Raw genomic sequence first — 15,839 nt, forward strand, 5'->3', positions numbered from 1 at the left:
TTCTAGTACCCACACCAGCATTAGGAACTTAGTATGCAGTCAGTAATTACTTGTGAATGGTGTAATTTTTTCCCCTTTGATGCTGTGTATAGGTTTAATGATAAGGAGACATTTTTAATGGCCACTTTTAATGAAGTAGAAAGAATTCAGGGTATGAAGATTTGGTTTTTATATTTGTTCTGCTTTTTCTTACCTCAGTGACCCTTTCTAAAGTACCTCCTCTTGGGCCATTGTACTGTTGTGGGTGCGAGGCTTGGAGGCTGTTGGGGGAAACTTTTTTTTTAAGAGATTTATGTTTTTAGAGCAGTTGTAGTTTCATAGCAGAATTGAAAGGATGGCGCAGAGGTTTCCCACATACCCCCTGCCCTCACACATGCACAGCCCCCCCCACCAGAGTGACACCTTTGTCACAACTGATGAACCGACACTGACACGTCATCATCACCCAAAGTGCATTGTTTACCTTAGGGTACATGCTTGGTGTTGTATGGATTTGGACAGACGTATCATGATATGTACCCATTATTATAATATCATACAGTGTAGTTTCACTGCCCTAAAAAATCCCCTGTGCTCTGTCATTTACTCACCCTGCCCCAACCATTAATCTTTTTACTGTCTCCATAGTTTTGCCTTTTCCAGAATGTCATATAGTTGGAATCTTACAGTGTGAAGCCTTTTCAAAGGGCTTCTTTCACTAAGTAATACGCATTTGAGTTTCCTCCATGTCGTTTCATGATTTAAATAATTCATCTCTTAGTAGGGCTAACTAATATTCCATTGTCTGGATGTACTACAGTTTATCCTTTCACCGACTGAAGGACTTCATGGTTGCTTCCAAGTTTTGGCAGTTTTGAATAAAACTGCTATAAACATCCTCGTGCAGGTTTTTGTGTGAACACAAGCTTTCACCTTGTTTGGGTAAAGACCAAGGAGCATGGCTGCGGGATTTGTATGGTAAGACTATGTTTAGTTTTGTAAGAAACTTCTTAAGTGCCTTGCAGTCTCACCAGCAGTAAGTGAGAGTTTCCGTTGCTCTACGTCCGTGCAGTATTTGGTGTTGTCAGTGTTCTGGATTTTGGCCACGCTAATGGGTGTGTAGTACTGGTCCCCCATTGTTGTTTTAATGTGTATTTCCCTGGTGACATGTGATGTGAAACATCTTTTCCATGCTTATTTGCCATCTGTATATCTTCGTTGTTGAGTTGTCTGTTAAGGAATTTGGCTCAGTTTTTGATTGTGTTATTTGTTTTATTGTGTTGTAAGAGTTCTTTGAATATTTTGGATAACAGGGCTTTATCAGGTATGTCTCTTGCAAATATTTTCTCCTATTCTGTGGGTTGTTTTCTCATTCTTTTGATATAGGCTTTTGCAGAACAGAAATTGTTCATTTTAATGAAGTCTGGCTTATCTAATATTTCTTTTATGGATCGTGCCTTTGGTGTTGTATCTAAAAAGGCATCGCCGTACCCAGTATCATCTAGGTTGTCTCCTACATCTTAGGAGTTGTGTAGTTTTTGGTTTTACAATAGCTCTGTGATCCATTTTGAGTTAATTTTTGTGAAGGGCATAAGGTCTGTATCTAGATTCTTTTTTTTGCACGTGGATGTCCATTTGTTCCAGCATCATTTGTTGAAAAGACTGTCGTTCCACGGTATTGCCTTTGCTCAAGAAACTACATCTTGATATTCCAGACTGCTGTACTGTGTCAGGGGACAGCTCTTCTTGTTGCTATCACTGCATGAGATAGGATTAGGTTCAACTGAGAGTATTGGAAAATCCCAAATAACTGTGACTTAAAGAGAAGTTTCTTTTTTATGTAAAAATGTGAATTTTACAGTCATGGATTGGTACATGGGCTCTGCTTTATGAAGTCATCAGGAATCCCCGCTGTGTTCAGCTCATGCCTTCATGATTCCAAAGGTGTGGCCTTCACCCTAGAGACTAAAGGTGTTGTAAATTCCAGGCAGCTGGTAATCCCGAGTCAAAGAGCAAATGACTTGGCTGCGGTCTCTTAGGGATTTATTGTCTCTGTAAACTGCCACATTATCTCTTTGCTAACTTCTGCTAACATCCTTTTGTCCAGATTTAGTCCCAAGAATTTATTTGCAAGGAAGGCTAGGAAATGTCTTTATTGTGATGGCTACATGTTAAGTTAAGAATTCTGTTACCTGGAAAGGAGGAGAGAATGAATATTGGGGGCAACTGTGTACTCTGTTCAAACTCAGGAACTGTACCAGAGGAGTACTTGTCTTGCTTGGTTGATGGTTGTAGGAATGTGCTTTGGTTGTTCCTACAACTGTCCTTTTCCTAAAATTCCACAGACCAGCCACAGTCTTTAAAATATATTTACTGTCGTTTAGGGAAAACATTGCAGGAAATGTTAAAAAAAAAAATTACAAGATAATCATGTTCAGTGTTTTGGTTATCTATTGTGTAGCAAACCACTGCAAAAGTTGATGGTTTAAAACAATAACAATTTCTTATTTGTCATGATTCTGTATGTTAGTTGTGTGAGTTTCTTCTGGTCCCCCTTGGGATCCTCTTGTGGCTGCATTCAGTGGGTCAGGACTGGAAGGTCCAAAATGGCTACACCCACAGGTCTGGGCCTTATTAGGATTGGCTGGAAGTCTGAGGCATTTCTGTCCCCTTTACCTGGCCTCTTTTTCTCCAAGTTGTCTCTAGCCCAACTTCTTTATAGCATGGTGGCTGGCTCCCAAGAGAGTGCAACTGTGGCAGTGGCACAACACACTTCTACGTAATTCATTTGGTCAAAGCAGGTTGTGATACCAGCCAGAGACAAGGAGGGAGGGGAAATAGACTCTCCCTCTTGTTGGGAGAGGAGTGGCACAGGATGTGTGGCTGTCTTTAATCCACTGCAGTCTACTGCTTTCCTAATATGGTTTGTAGGATGCCCCTGTGTGCCCTGCAGAAGTCTTCCTGGCTGATTGTTAGCTTCTTGTTCTTAATGGAGAGGCTCCATTCTTGGTTGCTTACAGAAACTCACTGGAGAAAGAGTATTCTCTAGGCTGCAAATACTGGTGATAAGAGCATTTTCATCTTTAAGAGCTGATAAAATGAAGCTGAGAGTCAAAGATTCCCATGTCTGTTGAATGGACAGATTAGCAAGATTTTAAAATAAACTCTTTTGAGTATATACGAGGTGCCCAATAAGTAACTGGCTTATATTTATTCATATATTTGTTTTTCATGCTGACCAGATTCTTTCCAGTATTTGATTATAAAAAATTTCACATATAGAAAAGTCACTGAATTTTTATGTGTAATAATGTTATTATATATATATGACATACAAGGAACAATAAACAATTATGTTTATTTTATCCCTGGGATAAATTATATTTTCCTTTTATAGTTATAAATTCTTAACTTCTAATATCTTACACTTACGATTATTAATAATTTGTTTTTTGCAAAGAGTGCTTGTATGAACTAGTTTGAAATTGATATGGAAGTGAATGTACAGGGTGATACAAATTGTATATTTAAACTTTTTTTTTTTAGGTCATTTAAGGCCTTTTAAAAATGTTTGTTTTTGATAAAACTATAGCAAAAGGCAATAGTGATCTGAGTGCAAAGCTGGTGCTTATTTTTGTCCTTACCCTGAGCTCTCTGCCTTATTTGACACTGTCAGTGACTTCCCACCTGTCTTAATCTTCCTGCAGTGTTTTGCGCTTGCTATACTGCCTGTGGTTGTTCCCTAACATCAGGTTTCTCTTCTTGGCTGTTTTCTTTTTTATACTTTCTCCCTGGCAGTCTCCTCTGCTCCTGATTTTAATCATCTGTTGGTTTCTATTTTCTAAATTTATGCATTTTGCTCAGGTTGCATCTGAGCTCAAGACTCATATATCTTCTGCCCTGAATATCTCCAGTTAGATGTCTCTACTTAACAGGTCTAAGACTGAGCTCATTGCCTCTTCTGTTCTCTATTTTGGGTAATAATACTACTTGCTACCCAAATACTTGAAAGATTTATCTTTGCATCTTTTCCCCTCAACCGTATTTTTCAGTAGGGCACCAAACGTGGTGCCTGAATATCTCTTTGATCTATTTTCTTCACATTTTCATTTCTACTCATTTCTTACTTGATTTATTCCAGAGGCTTCTTAAGCAGCCTTTCTGTTAGTGATTCTTCTTCTGTTTTGCTCCAGTTTTTTTTTTTAAATTGAGATATAACTTAAGTACAGTAAAATGCACAAACTTTAAATGTACATATCAGACTTTTACATATTAATTCACCCGTGTACCCAGTACGCACATCAAGATCTACAATACACCCAGCACCACAGAAGACTCCCTGTACCCCCTTCCACCCAGTACCACCCTTCCGAGGATAACCATATTCCAACTTACGTCACCACGGAGAGCAGTTTGCCTGATACAGATGGAATAATGAATTACGTACTCTTTAATGTCTTTTAAGTCAACATTATGTCTGAGAGAATATACAGTTTATTTTGAAGTAATTATACTGTTGATGGGGATTTGAGTTATTTTTGCTTTTCGGCTGTTATGAATGGAGCTGCTTTGAACATTCAGGTACATATCTTCTAGTGGGTGGACCTAAGAAACTCATTTCTGTTGGGTGAATGAACACCCAGCCCACCCACCTCCACCTCCCCCGCTCCCACATCCCTAGGAGTTAAACAGCTTCAGTAAATAGATACTGTCACACAGATTTCCGAAGCGGTTATTCTAATTTATGGTGCCAGCATTGTGAGAGTTCTAACTGCTCTGCCTGCTAACACTTGATGTTGTCAATCTTTTTCATTTTGGCCATACTTCTGTGAGGTGCTACGTCGGTGTTTCACAGACCTGTAACAGCTAGTGATTTTGAGCACCCTTTTACATTTACTGAATATCTTTTTTCTTATTAATGATTAGGTGTTTTTTACTCTGGATATTGGGTGTTTTTCTTGGATATGTATTAGAACTTCCTCCTTCCAGTCTGCTTGACTTTTCACTTAAAAAAATTTTTGAAGAAATTTCACACCTAAAAAAATTTGACACTTGCAAAACTAGTTTTAAAAGTTCCTATATAAGATCTGCCTACAGTCCCCAAATAACATCTTCTATAAGCACAGTATAGTTCTGAAAATCAGGCAATTAGCATTGATTTACCAGTTGTCCCACTAGCGTCCATTTTCTGGTCCACAATCTAATCTAGGATTATGTGTTGCATATAATTGTTTTGTCTCCTTAGTTTCCTTTAATCTGGAACGGTTTCTCAATTTCTCTTTGTCTTTCATGTCCTTGACACTTTGGAAGGGTGCTGGTTGCTTCCTGTGGATGGCCCTCAATTTAGGTTTCTCTAATGTTTCCTTGTGGTAAGAAACACGTAATATAAAATTTACCCTCTAACTGTTAAGTGTATAGTTCAGTAGTGTTAACTACATTCACATTGTTGTATAACAGATCTCTAGAACTTTTTTATCTTGCAAATCTGAAACTATACTCCTTGAACAGCAACTCCCCGTTTTCCCCTCCACCAGCCCCTGGCAGCCACCATTCTACTTTTTGTTTCCATGATTTTGAGTACTGTAGGTATATCCTATAAGTGGAATCACACAGTATTTGTCCTGTGACCGACTTGTTTCACTCAGCATAGTGTCCTCAGAATTCATCTATGTTGTACATGTGACAGGATTTTCTTCATTTTGAAGGCTGAGTAATATTCCATTGTACATGTATACCACATTTTCTTTGCCCATTTATCTGTCGATAGACATTTGGGCTATTTCTACCTCTTGGCTGTTACGAATAATGCTGCAGTGACACGGGTGTGCCAGTGTCTCTTCAAGATCTTGCTTTTAATTCATTTTCATAAATACCCTGAAGTTGGTTGCTAGGTTATATAGTAATTCTGTTTTTGTTTTCTGAGGAACCTCCATACTGTTTTCCATAGCAGCTGCACCACCTTACATTTCATCAACAGTGTACTAGAGTTCTCATTTCTGTACATCCTGGCCAACATTTGTTATTTTCTGTTTTTTGATAGTGACCATCTTAATGTGTGTGAGTTGGTACCTCATTGTGTTTTTGATTTGTGTTTTCCTGATGATTAGTGATCTGAACATCTTTTCACATGCTTTTCATCATCTACTTGTTTATCTTCTTTGGAGAAATACCTGTTCAGGGCCTTTGCTTATTTTTTAATGCTACTTTTAAAGGTTAATTTTGTTGTTGAGTTATAGGAATTCTTTATATAGCCTGAATATTAACCCTTTATCAGACATATGATTTGCAATTATTTTCTCCCACCCTGTAGGCTGCCTTTTCACTTGGTTGTTTCCTTTGATGTGCAGAGGTTTTTAAGGTTGATGTAGTGTCATTTTTCTATTTTTGCTTCTGTTGCCTGTGATTCTGGTGTCATATCTAAGAATCATAGCCAAATCCAATGGCAGGAAGGTTTTCCCCTATGTTTTCTTTTTAGGAGTTTTCATCTTTAATCCATTTTGAGTTAATTTTTGTGTATGGTGTAAGGTAGAGGTCCAAGTTCACTCTTTTACATGTGGCTATCCAGTTTTCTCAGCATCATTTGTTAAACAGACAGTTTATTTTCCCATTGTGTGGTCTTGGAACACTTGTTGAAGATCATTTGACCATTTGTAGGCTCTGTTTTATTCCACTGGTCTATGTGTCTGTCTTTATGCCAGCTTCACACTGTTTTGATTACTGTACCTTGTAATGTATTTTGACATCAGAAATCATGCTGTGGGTTTTTGGGGAAGAATACCATGGAGGTCTCATTGCATTATAATTGAGGGGTATGTGATACCAGCATGACTTACTACTGACGATACTAACCTCGATCACTTGGTTAAGGTGGTATCGGCCAGAGTTCTCCACTGTAAAATGATCCTTTTTTTCCTTTCCCAACTCTGTTCATCAGGAGCAAGTCACTAAGTCCAACCCACACCCAAGGGGAGGGGAATTAAGCTCCACCTCCTGAAGGACAGAGTATCAAAGGATTTGTTAAAATCACCACAGTAAATTAATTAATATTATGGAGGGAAGATATTTTGAGGCTATTCAGATATCCTGTTTCTCTTTAAAGTTTAGCCGACTAAATTTTATTATTCCTCTGTGGGTTTTGCCTGCAGCAATTATTAAAGTGGTATTCTAATGGTGATTTTCTATTTCCCTTATTTCTTTTACATTTATTATTTGGAATTTTTCTATAAGGAAGATTTATCTTTCCCCCCATGTTTAGTTATGTATTCAATCATTTGTATAGTTCCATTTGTGCTCACTGAAATTCGTTTTATTCTTTGGGTTATAATCCAGTATTATCAGAACTGTTTACTTTGTTGCTCCAGTTGTTCTCGCCTTGGCTATTGGGAGCTCTTTCAGGTTGCTTCCTAGGTCCATTTGACAGACCCCCGTCTTTTTTTGTCTTTTTTCCTTTTTTGTAAGTACGTCCTTGCTCTCTGACACTGTAAGATGTTTCAGACTAACACTGTATTTTTCCTGTCCCAGTCTTGACTCCAGGGAACCCTGGTTTCTTTTATTGGAGAATGGTACTTAGAAACTAAGATCTGGGCTCCCGGTACCATGTTTCCCTGAAAATAAGGCCGAGTCTTATAATTAAGATTTGCTCCAAAAGACGCATTAGGGCTTATATTCCGGGGATGTCATCCTGAAAAATCATGCTAGGGCTTATTTTCCAGTGAGGTCTTATTTTCAGGGAAACACGGTATGATCCTCGCTGCTGGGATGTTACTGCTTTTAGGGCCTCTTACATGTTAGGACATGTATCTGGTTATACTAACCCGTATTTATACACATTGGTATTTATTTCTGTCATCTGTATTTATTTTTGTATCTAGCAGGCAGATATTTTTTTTGACAGTTTAGTTATATCTAAATTCAAATCATTTTGAAAGAACATTCTACTTTTTTCTGTGTTTCGGATGTGGTGTATAAATGGTTAATTCAGAATGCTGTGGGAATTTGTATTTGTAGCCTGACTTCCCAATACATATTGTAATTTTTCATAAGGTTTTAAATAAAACACCTATTCAGATTTAGTTATTATAGCAAAATACGTAATTTCAAAAATAAAGTAGTTAGGTCCTAAATGGAAGGGTCATACAGTAAGTCTATCCACTCTTTTTTTTTTAATACTATCATTGCTGAAATAATATTTATGTAAACCCATTCTTGCATAAGAGATATTCCTACAATTTTGAATCTTTCTCCTTTCAAGCTTTAATAATAACCTCAGGGGTTCTAAGTGTGTGTGTGTGTGTGTGTGTGTGTGTGTGACAAATCCTCATTTCACAAAAAGCCTTATGGGCTTTAACACTTGAGGCTTAGGGCAAAACTTTCAAATTTTTTGCTTTTACAAGGCTTTTCTTTAATAGATTTGAATAGATCAAAATGTCTTAACTTGGCACTGAAGCCTATAGTAATAAGCCTTAGAAATTTTTCTTTTTTTCTTCTTTATTTCTTTTTAGTTTTTTGTACTTACAAAGCTGTTGGAAGGTACAGACAGATGACTTGGATTTTATGAAATTTAAAATCCATGTCTAAGATGAGACGATCTGTGAAAATGGAGATTTGTCTTCCAAGTTTAGTTTGTAAGAATTGTTTTGGCCTAAGTGATAATAGGATTTTCTTTTGCTATATTTTTACTATATGATATGTTTTAAGGGATAAACATTTTTCTTTTTTATAAAACATTTTTGTCCAGGTAGACAGTCAAAAATGCTATACTTAATAATAACCATAAATTTGAAAATAACTCCATAAACTCCCTGTGGTCTTTTATATTGCAATTACTATGATTGTGGTAATAGCAATGAAAAGTTTTTTAACTACAATATACAAAAATACAGCTGCACTTTTTTTGTATCTATGGAATTTTGGGAAATTCTGTATAGACAACCAAATTTCTTCAACAACTGGGTGAGTTCTCTTTTTAAAAATTATCTGCCCTATTATATTAATTTTAAGAATTGTATTAAGCTTCAGCATCTTTCTGGAAGTGGATGTATTATAACTTTATAAATATACACATTATTTTAAATTAAATACTGTGACATTTATCTTAACAGGATTGAAATTAAAATCTAGCTCTATAGAAACTAGTGATTTCCTCTTGATTATCATTCCTCGAGTTCTGAGATTGTTACTAGTCTCTTAGAGGTTGCCAGTATAAATTCTTCAACATTCAGTATTATTCAGTGGGTTGTTAGCTGAGTCTGAATCTTTCCCAGTGGTTCCAAAACCTGACTTTACATCTGTATCACCTGAGATATTTTAAATACTGGGGAATATACCAGATCTGGAAAGAGGCCTGGTAATGCATGCCTTTATATTTTCAGCTGATCCTGTTAAAGGCAGGCATTTGAACACTACTGATTTGACCAATGGTGCTCTAAGCAACCAGTAATAATTTAAGTAGCTATTTTAGCAAATGTTTCTACTTTATTCTGAAATGTTTAGTCTGGGATATAAGAGCAATATTTAAAGACCTATAGGCAGGTACAAGTTAAGCATATTGTTGCCAAAATACACCTCTCACCAGTAGTATTTAGATAAGCCTTGATTGTTGCCTCTTGTTCATTACTCTCTTAAAAGGTTCTCAGAGTTCAATCAGATGAGTTAATTGTAGTAAGTATAAATTTCTCCTGATGAATATAGGCTTAGATCTCATCTTAATAGACATTTTTACCTTAAAGAAATGTTTGGAAAAGAAGAGTAAAGATCATCCATAATCTCACCATCCTAACACAGCTATTGTACTTTTGAATATTCTTGTTACCAAAGTTGGTCCATATGCAAGCATGTTTACATAATCATGTCTAGCTAGAGTTAGTAAACACTAGGCACTAGTCTAACAATTCCCACATAATCCTTAACTAGTTTCTTAATTCCTCCAGTTTAAAAAATGATGTAATAGTAATTTTCATTTTAAATCCTTCATGTGTGTTATTGTGCTATTTCTGGAACAAGGAAAGGTTACTATAATATGAGTATGTCCATATCACTGATGAAATTGAAAACTAGTGCAAAACAGATCAACAAACCTTTAAAATTCCATTTTGTTTTGGATTTTATTCTATGATTTTTGGCACTGTAATTATATATTTTTATTTATTTATTTCTTTGTTTGTTTAAAGATTTTATTGGGGAAGGGGAACAGGACTTTATTGGGGAACAGTGTGTACTTCCAGGACTTTTTTTTTTCCCAAGTCAAGTTGTTGTCCTTTCAGTCTTAGTTGTGGAGGGTGCAGCTCAGCTCTAGGTCCAGTTGCCGTGGTTAGTTGCAGGGGGCACAGCCCACCATCCCTTGCGGGAGTTGAACCGGCAACCTTGTGGTTGAGAGGATGGGCTCCAACCAACTGAACCATCTGGGAGCTCAGCGGCAGCTCAGCTCAAGGTGCCGTGTTCAACCTTAGTTGCAGGGGTGGAGCCCACCATCCCTTGCTGGACTCGAGGAGTTGAACCGACAGTCTTGTGGTTGAGAGCCCACTGGCCCATGTGGGAATCGAACCGGCAGCCTTCGGAGTTAGGAGCACAGAGCTCCAACCGCCTGAGCCACCTGCCGGCCCCTTTTCATATTTTTAAAACTGGCTGGTGTTAATATGAGTTGGCATTCTCTGCGCATGTATTATCTGATAAGAATCAAATAATTAGAAAATTATTGACCAATTTATTCATTGTTAAGATTTTAAAATTTAAGTCATGCCTTGAAAAAAAGTTACATTTTGACTTTCATAACTCAGAGTTCACAATTCTAGACTGACCAGTAGTAATCTTTATGTATTGACAATTAGAAGGGAGTCTGAGCTCCAACCTTCCATTTCCTGTTAGACAATTAACATGTAATTCCCAATTCAGAATGCTTTGGAAGTGATTGACCTAACAAGATACCCACCTCTACATTTATGCTGGAGAAGATTATATTGGATGTAGGTGAAGTGATAAACAGATACTACCAGATACTTTAAGAATTAAATAGATTCGTGGTGTGATGTGAGACTAGCTATCATTTATAACAAAGACTCTTTGGGAAAATGCTATTCAAGTTCCAAATACACTGAGATAGGAACATAACCTAATTATAAATCATAAGCTATGCTGCTGTAAATTTCATTCATTTTTGTTAGTAAAAATGTATTCTTTCCCCTCCCCTCATTCCCTTCCCAGATTGGTTTTATAATCTTCACGGATCTTATTTGAGCATTAAAGTTAAAGTGAGATAAAATTTTCTCAGTGTTAGCCTAAGAATTGATTGCAATTGTTTTTATTTATTTTAGGAAGTCTACCTTCTTCAATGTATTAACCAATAGCCAGGCTTCAGCAGAAAACTTCCCATTCTGCACTATTGATCCTAATGAGAGCAGAGTACCTGTGCCAGATGAAAGGTTTGATTTTCTTTGCCAGTACCACAAACCAGCAAGGTAAGAAAAATCTGTTTGTATTTTTTTGTTTTTTTTTTTGGTTTCATATAACCTATTTAATTTTTTTTGTAATCTGCCATCTTGTGTTTATTCCAAGAAAGTCTTTATGCCACTCTTTATGTGGTGGCCCTACACAGACTGAGTAAATATAGGTAAGTGATATTTAAAATCATATAGAAGGGTTTATTGTTTTTTTTCCAAAATTAATGTAGCATTATTGTTTTGGGTTGTTATAAAAGTAATGTAGAGCATGGAGAAGGATGAAGAAGGCTACCTCTGGTTGTTAACATGGCAGTTATTTTTTTCTGGGGAGTGTGAAGTAGAGGGAGTAATTAGTCTGTACTATGTGATCTCTTTCATGTAAAATTATACATGTATGTGTGTATTCATAGGAAAATGTATGAAATGAAGGTCACAAACTAAATCACAAAATTGGAAATGAAGATCACAAACTATATCACAAAATCAGTGGATATATCTGGGTAATGGAATTTTTAGGCAATTTTAAATTTTATTTCTTATATTCTTTTGTGTTTGAAGTTTTTATAACAAGCATGTATTATTTCTTTAATTAGAAAAAATAAGATAATACAGGTTTATTGTGGGAGGCTCAGATAATATGGAAGTGTATAAAGAGAGGAGTAAAAATCACCTGTACTTCTACCTTGATATAATAAATACTTTGGAGGTGTATTCTTTTATTCTTTTCCCTGACTGTGTACACACATAGTTAATTGAAATTGGAGACTTTTTTACTTGGGGTATGATTAATATTTTTCTAGAGTAAAATAATAAAAACGAAATAATTTCTGATATAATTATGTTTAATACTGTATTATATGAATATACATAGTTTATTTCCCTATTATTGAGAGTTTAGTTTAGTTTTTCATTATTTTGAATGTGCTGATAAATCCCAAGATTCCGTCTCCAGGAGCTTGAATTCTGCTGAACTCCAGACGTATCTCACTGCCTCTTAACACGTACTGACACTTGGATGACTCAACAGGTGCCTCAGACTTGACCTCTTGATGTCACCCTGCCTTGTGCTGTGTTTGTTCTTCGTCACGACTTTTGTAATAGAGTAAATGCTCCTAGTGTTTCCCTAGTTGCTTAAGCCAAAACCCACGATTTATCCTTGATTTCTCTCTTTTCTCACCCTGCATTGAATCTCTCAGCAATTCCTGAGTTCTAACTACAAAATATATACTGAACTCATTTACTTCTCCCATTTTCATCCACTAGTTTTAGCATCCATTGATTTTTCTTTTTATCTATTAATTTTTGTGATGATTCTCACATGGTGATTTTTGTAATTCCATCATTCCGTCTTCATTTATTATGCATTCTACTAATGGAATGTGCTTTTTTTTATGCATTCTACTAATGGAATGTGCTTTTTTGTCTCCATTTATTCACTTATGTATTTATTCGTATCAGTGTTACTCAGTTGGTTATAATCTGTCACAATCATAGAAAATAGTTCAAATTGTGTCTCTCAAATTGGCTCCTCAAGGTGACTTTGGTGTACTTTTAAAAAACTTTTCAGTTTTAATGATTTCAAATTTATATAAAAGCTGCAAAATTATACATAGAAATGATTATATATCCTTCATCCAAATGTCTCTGAACCTTTGAGAATAAGTTGCAGTCATGATGCCACATTGCACTTCAGTTCTTCAGTTTGTATTTATTAAATACAGACACTCTCCTCCATAACCACAGTAAACCCATCAAAATCAGGACATTAACATTGATCCAATATTACCATCTAACTCACAGATTCCGTTTAGTTGTCCCAATAACGTGCTGTGCCTTTGTATGTAGCCAGTCTCTTGACTCTATTGGGTTGTCACCTGATTTGGACACTTGCTTGGGTGCTGGCTACTCCTCAGCTGCTCTCCTGTCCAGATGCCTTCCTTGCGCAGGCCTGGCTGCTGCTGTGCTGCCTTCTCTCCCTACTCGGTCTCCTGTGTGGGCCCTTGCCACTGCTGGAGTGTGTGGCCATGTGACAGTGCTGAAATGTTTCAGAGATGTGAAGAGAACAACAATTATAATAAAGCTCTTGGACTTCACATTTGTTGAAAATTTGTTGACAGCGAGAGAATTAATTTCTCAGAATTTCCTTTGCTTTCCCTTTAGTAGTGAACATTGACTAAACGCCAATGGAAATAAAAAGATTGAGTGGGAACCTAGCTTCATTTTTTCCAATTTTGGCCTCTTGTGGTCATGCGAATAACAAAGAATGGACAATAATTCATAGTTTTTCTTCTTGCTACCCCAACCTTCTCTGTTAATATTGCGAGTTCTCTCGCTTTCTCGCTCTTTTTTTTTTTTTTTTTTTTGATGAAAGGAGAATCCGATCTATTCATCATTTCAGTCTGTTTCTATTGAAGAAAAACATCACTGTTTTTGGTATTCTGTGTTCATTATACTATAGTGATTAAAAAGATTTTTAACTTTATTATTTTAGTCTTAAGAAAGTTTTGTGTGGTTTAAAAACACTTTTTTGCTCAAGTCATCATAAAAATCATTGGTACGGTACATCAAAAATCCTTGACTTAGGGCTCAAGTTTTTATTTTTTGAGATACTGTATTAATAGTTTAAACCTTTATCCTGGCCTTAAATCAAGAATAAGAATTAAGAAACTCATTTTCATTAGAAAATAGACTCTTAGAGAGTGTTCTGTTCAGTTTCCTCATAAAAGGAAACTGAAGCCCAGAAAGGTGAAATTATTTGCCCAAGGTCACACAGGTAGTTAATGTGAATGAGGAGTAGAACCCAAGGCTTGTCACCTCAAATTCAGTGCCTTTCCACTCATGTCCATATTACTGTGCTTCATATGTATCACATGGGTGTATTTAGTTGTTAGAAATTATATCATTTAGGATGAGTGTGGTTGTGCTTAACATATGCCTTGCACACATACTGACTTAAAAAGTTGATTTGTGTTAGTAACAGGTAGCATTGTGTTTAGTGTTGATTTCAGCAACTCAGTTGTGTCATCAGAACCTTTTTCTTTTTTTTGCCCTCTCCATTTTACTTTATCACCTCGATCCTAAGATTGCTTTCCCCTTGGTCACAGGATGGTTCTCAAATCTTGGAATTATATAGTGTCTTATCCACGTTCACAGTGAAGGAAGAAGGAGGGGTTTGCTTCTAAAAGGTCTCTCTGACAAACCTCTCCTTAAGTCTTTCTAGGCAAATGGGCAGGGTAAAGGTCATTAACTGTGCCTAGAGGATGAGATTGAACTGCATAGTATAGGCCCAATAGCTACATGCCCCCCAATAGAGTTGGGGTAGAGTCAGCTTCTCCAAAGCTCTGGGCTACTCTGGGCAGGTATGGCGAGCCAAATGAAAATCAATATAGTTACCAAGAGAAGGGGCAAAGGATACTGGGGAGGCAACCACAATATCCAACAAACAAACCTTAACCACATTTTATGTATGTTTTCTATGGATTTGCTGATGACAATTACCAAGGAATTTCTATGAAATTTTTTGTAGAACAATTTTAAAAGGACTCATTTCTCATACAGATAATAGACAAGTATTTTGTGGCACTTTAATGTTGTATTTTATGTGAAATTGACATTCTGAAAAATGAATACTCTTTTGAAAATTAACAAAGGATACATACATACATGCACCTTATATCATACACCTTTGTCATATGACATTGAAAGGAGCTTTATTTACTCATTTAATCTCCATTTCTACATGGCTGACTGATTTTCCTAACTTGGTTTCTAACTTGTGTTAACTGTGCCTTTACTTTGAGCAAAGCAAAGGCTATTTTGTATATATGTCTAATTCTGTTGCTGTTGTAAACAACTAAGTTATTTATTACTATGTTGATAACTGGTTTGCATCATTTCATGCATTTTTGGACTATGTAATCTACATGGTGATTAAATGCAAACCCAAATATCCTGTGTTTGAATCTCAATTTTGTCACTACTAGCTGAGTGATCCTGTATGCAAGAGATTTCTTAATTCCTATAAGGCTTAATTTCCTCATCTGTAAAGTGGGTTTAATAGATAACACCTACCCGATAGAGTTGTTTTGAACTTTGAAATGATAATGCGTGTAAAACATTTAGTCCACGTTAGCCTGGCACAAAGTATGTAGACTCATTTTATGATGACTACTTTGCATTGTATTAGTATACTCTTAAATGTTCTCTACTGCTTTTGTGTGTGGGTGTTTGTGTGTGTGTGTGTGTGTGGGTGTGCGCGTGTGCCAACAGAACACTATGGTAAAATTAGTGATATCTCTAATAATCTTTAGAGATACAGTAAAATAGCTATTCTGCTTTATAATTTCTTTCCTTCGTTTTCCTAGGTAAGAGAGTCTTAATGTATTAAAAGCTTATTTCTTGTTTAATTTTTTTGTTTGGTATTCA

The 15,839-nt window shown here is 36.2% G+C and overlaps 1 protein-coding gene across 1 annotated transcript in view; it reads left to right on the forward strand.

Moving 5' to 3' along the window:
• The window catches only part of OLA1 (Obg like ATPase 1), a 146,318-nt gene that overhangs the window by 3,788 nt on the left and 126,691 nt on the right, over positions 1-15,839 (forward strand). Inside the window, exon 3 of the mRNA XM_033113036.1 lies at positions 11,289-11,432. Within this exon, the coding sequence (XP_032968927.1) occupies positions 11,289-11,432 (144 nt within the window). The remainder of the gene's footprint in view (positions 1-11,288; positions 11,433-15,839) is intronic.

Source organism: Rhinolophus ferrumequinum, chromosome 8 (genome assembly GCF_004115265.2).
Source record: "Rhinolophus ferrumequinum isolate MPI-CBG mRhiFer1 chromosome 8, mRhiFer1_v1.p, whole genome shotgun sequence".
Lineage (NCBI taxonomy): Eukaryota > Metazoa > Chordata > Mammalia > Chiroptera > Rhinolophidae > Rhinolophus > Rhinolophus ferrumequinum.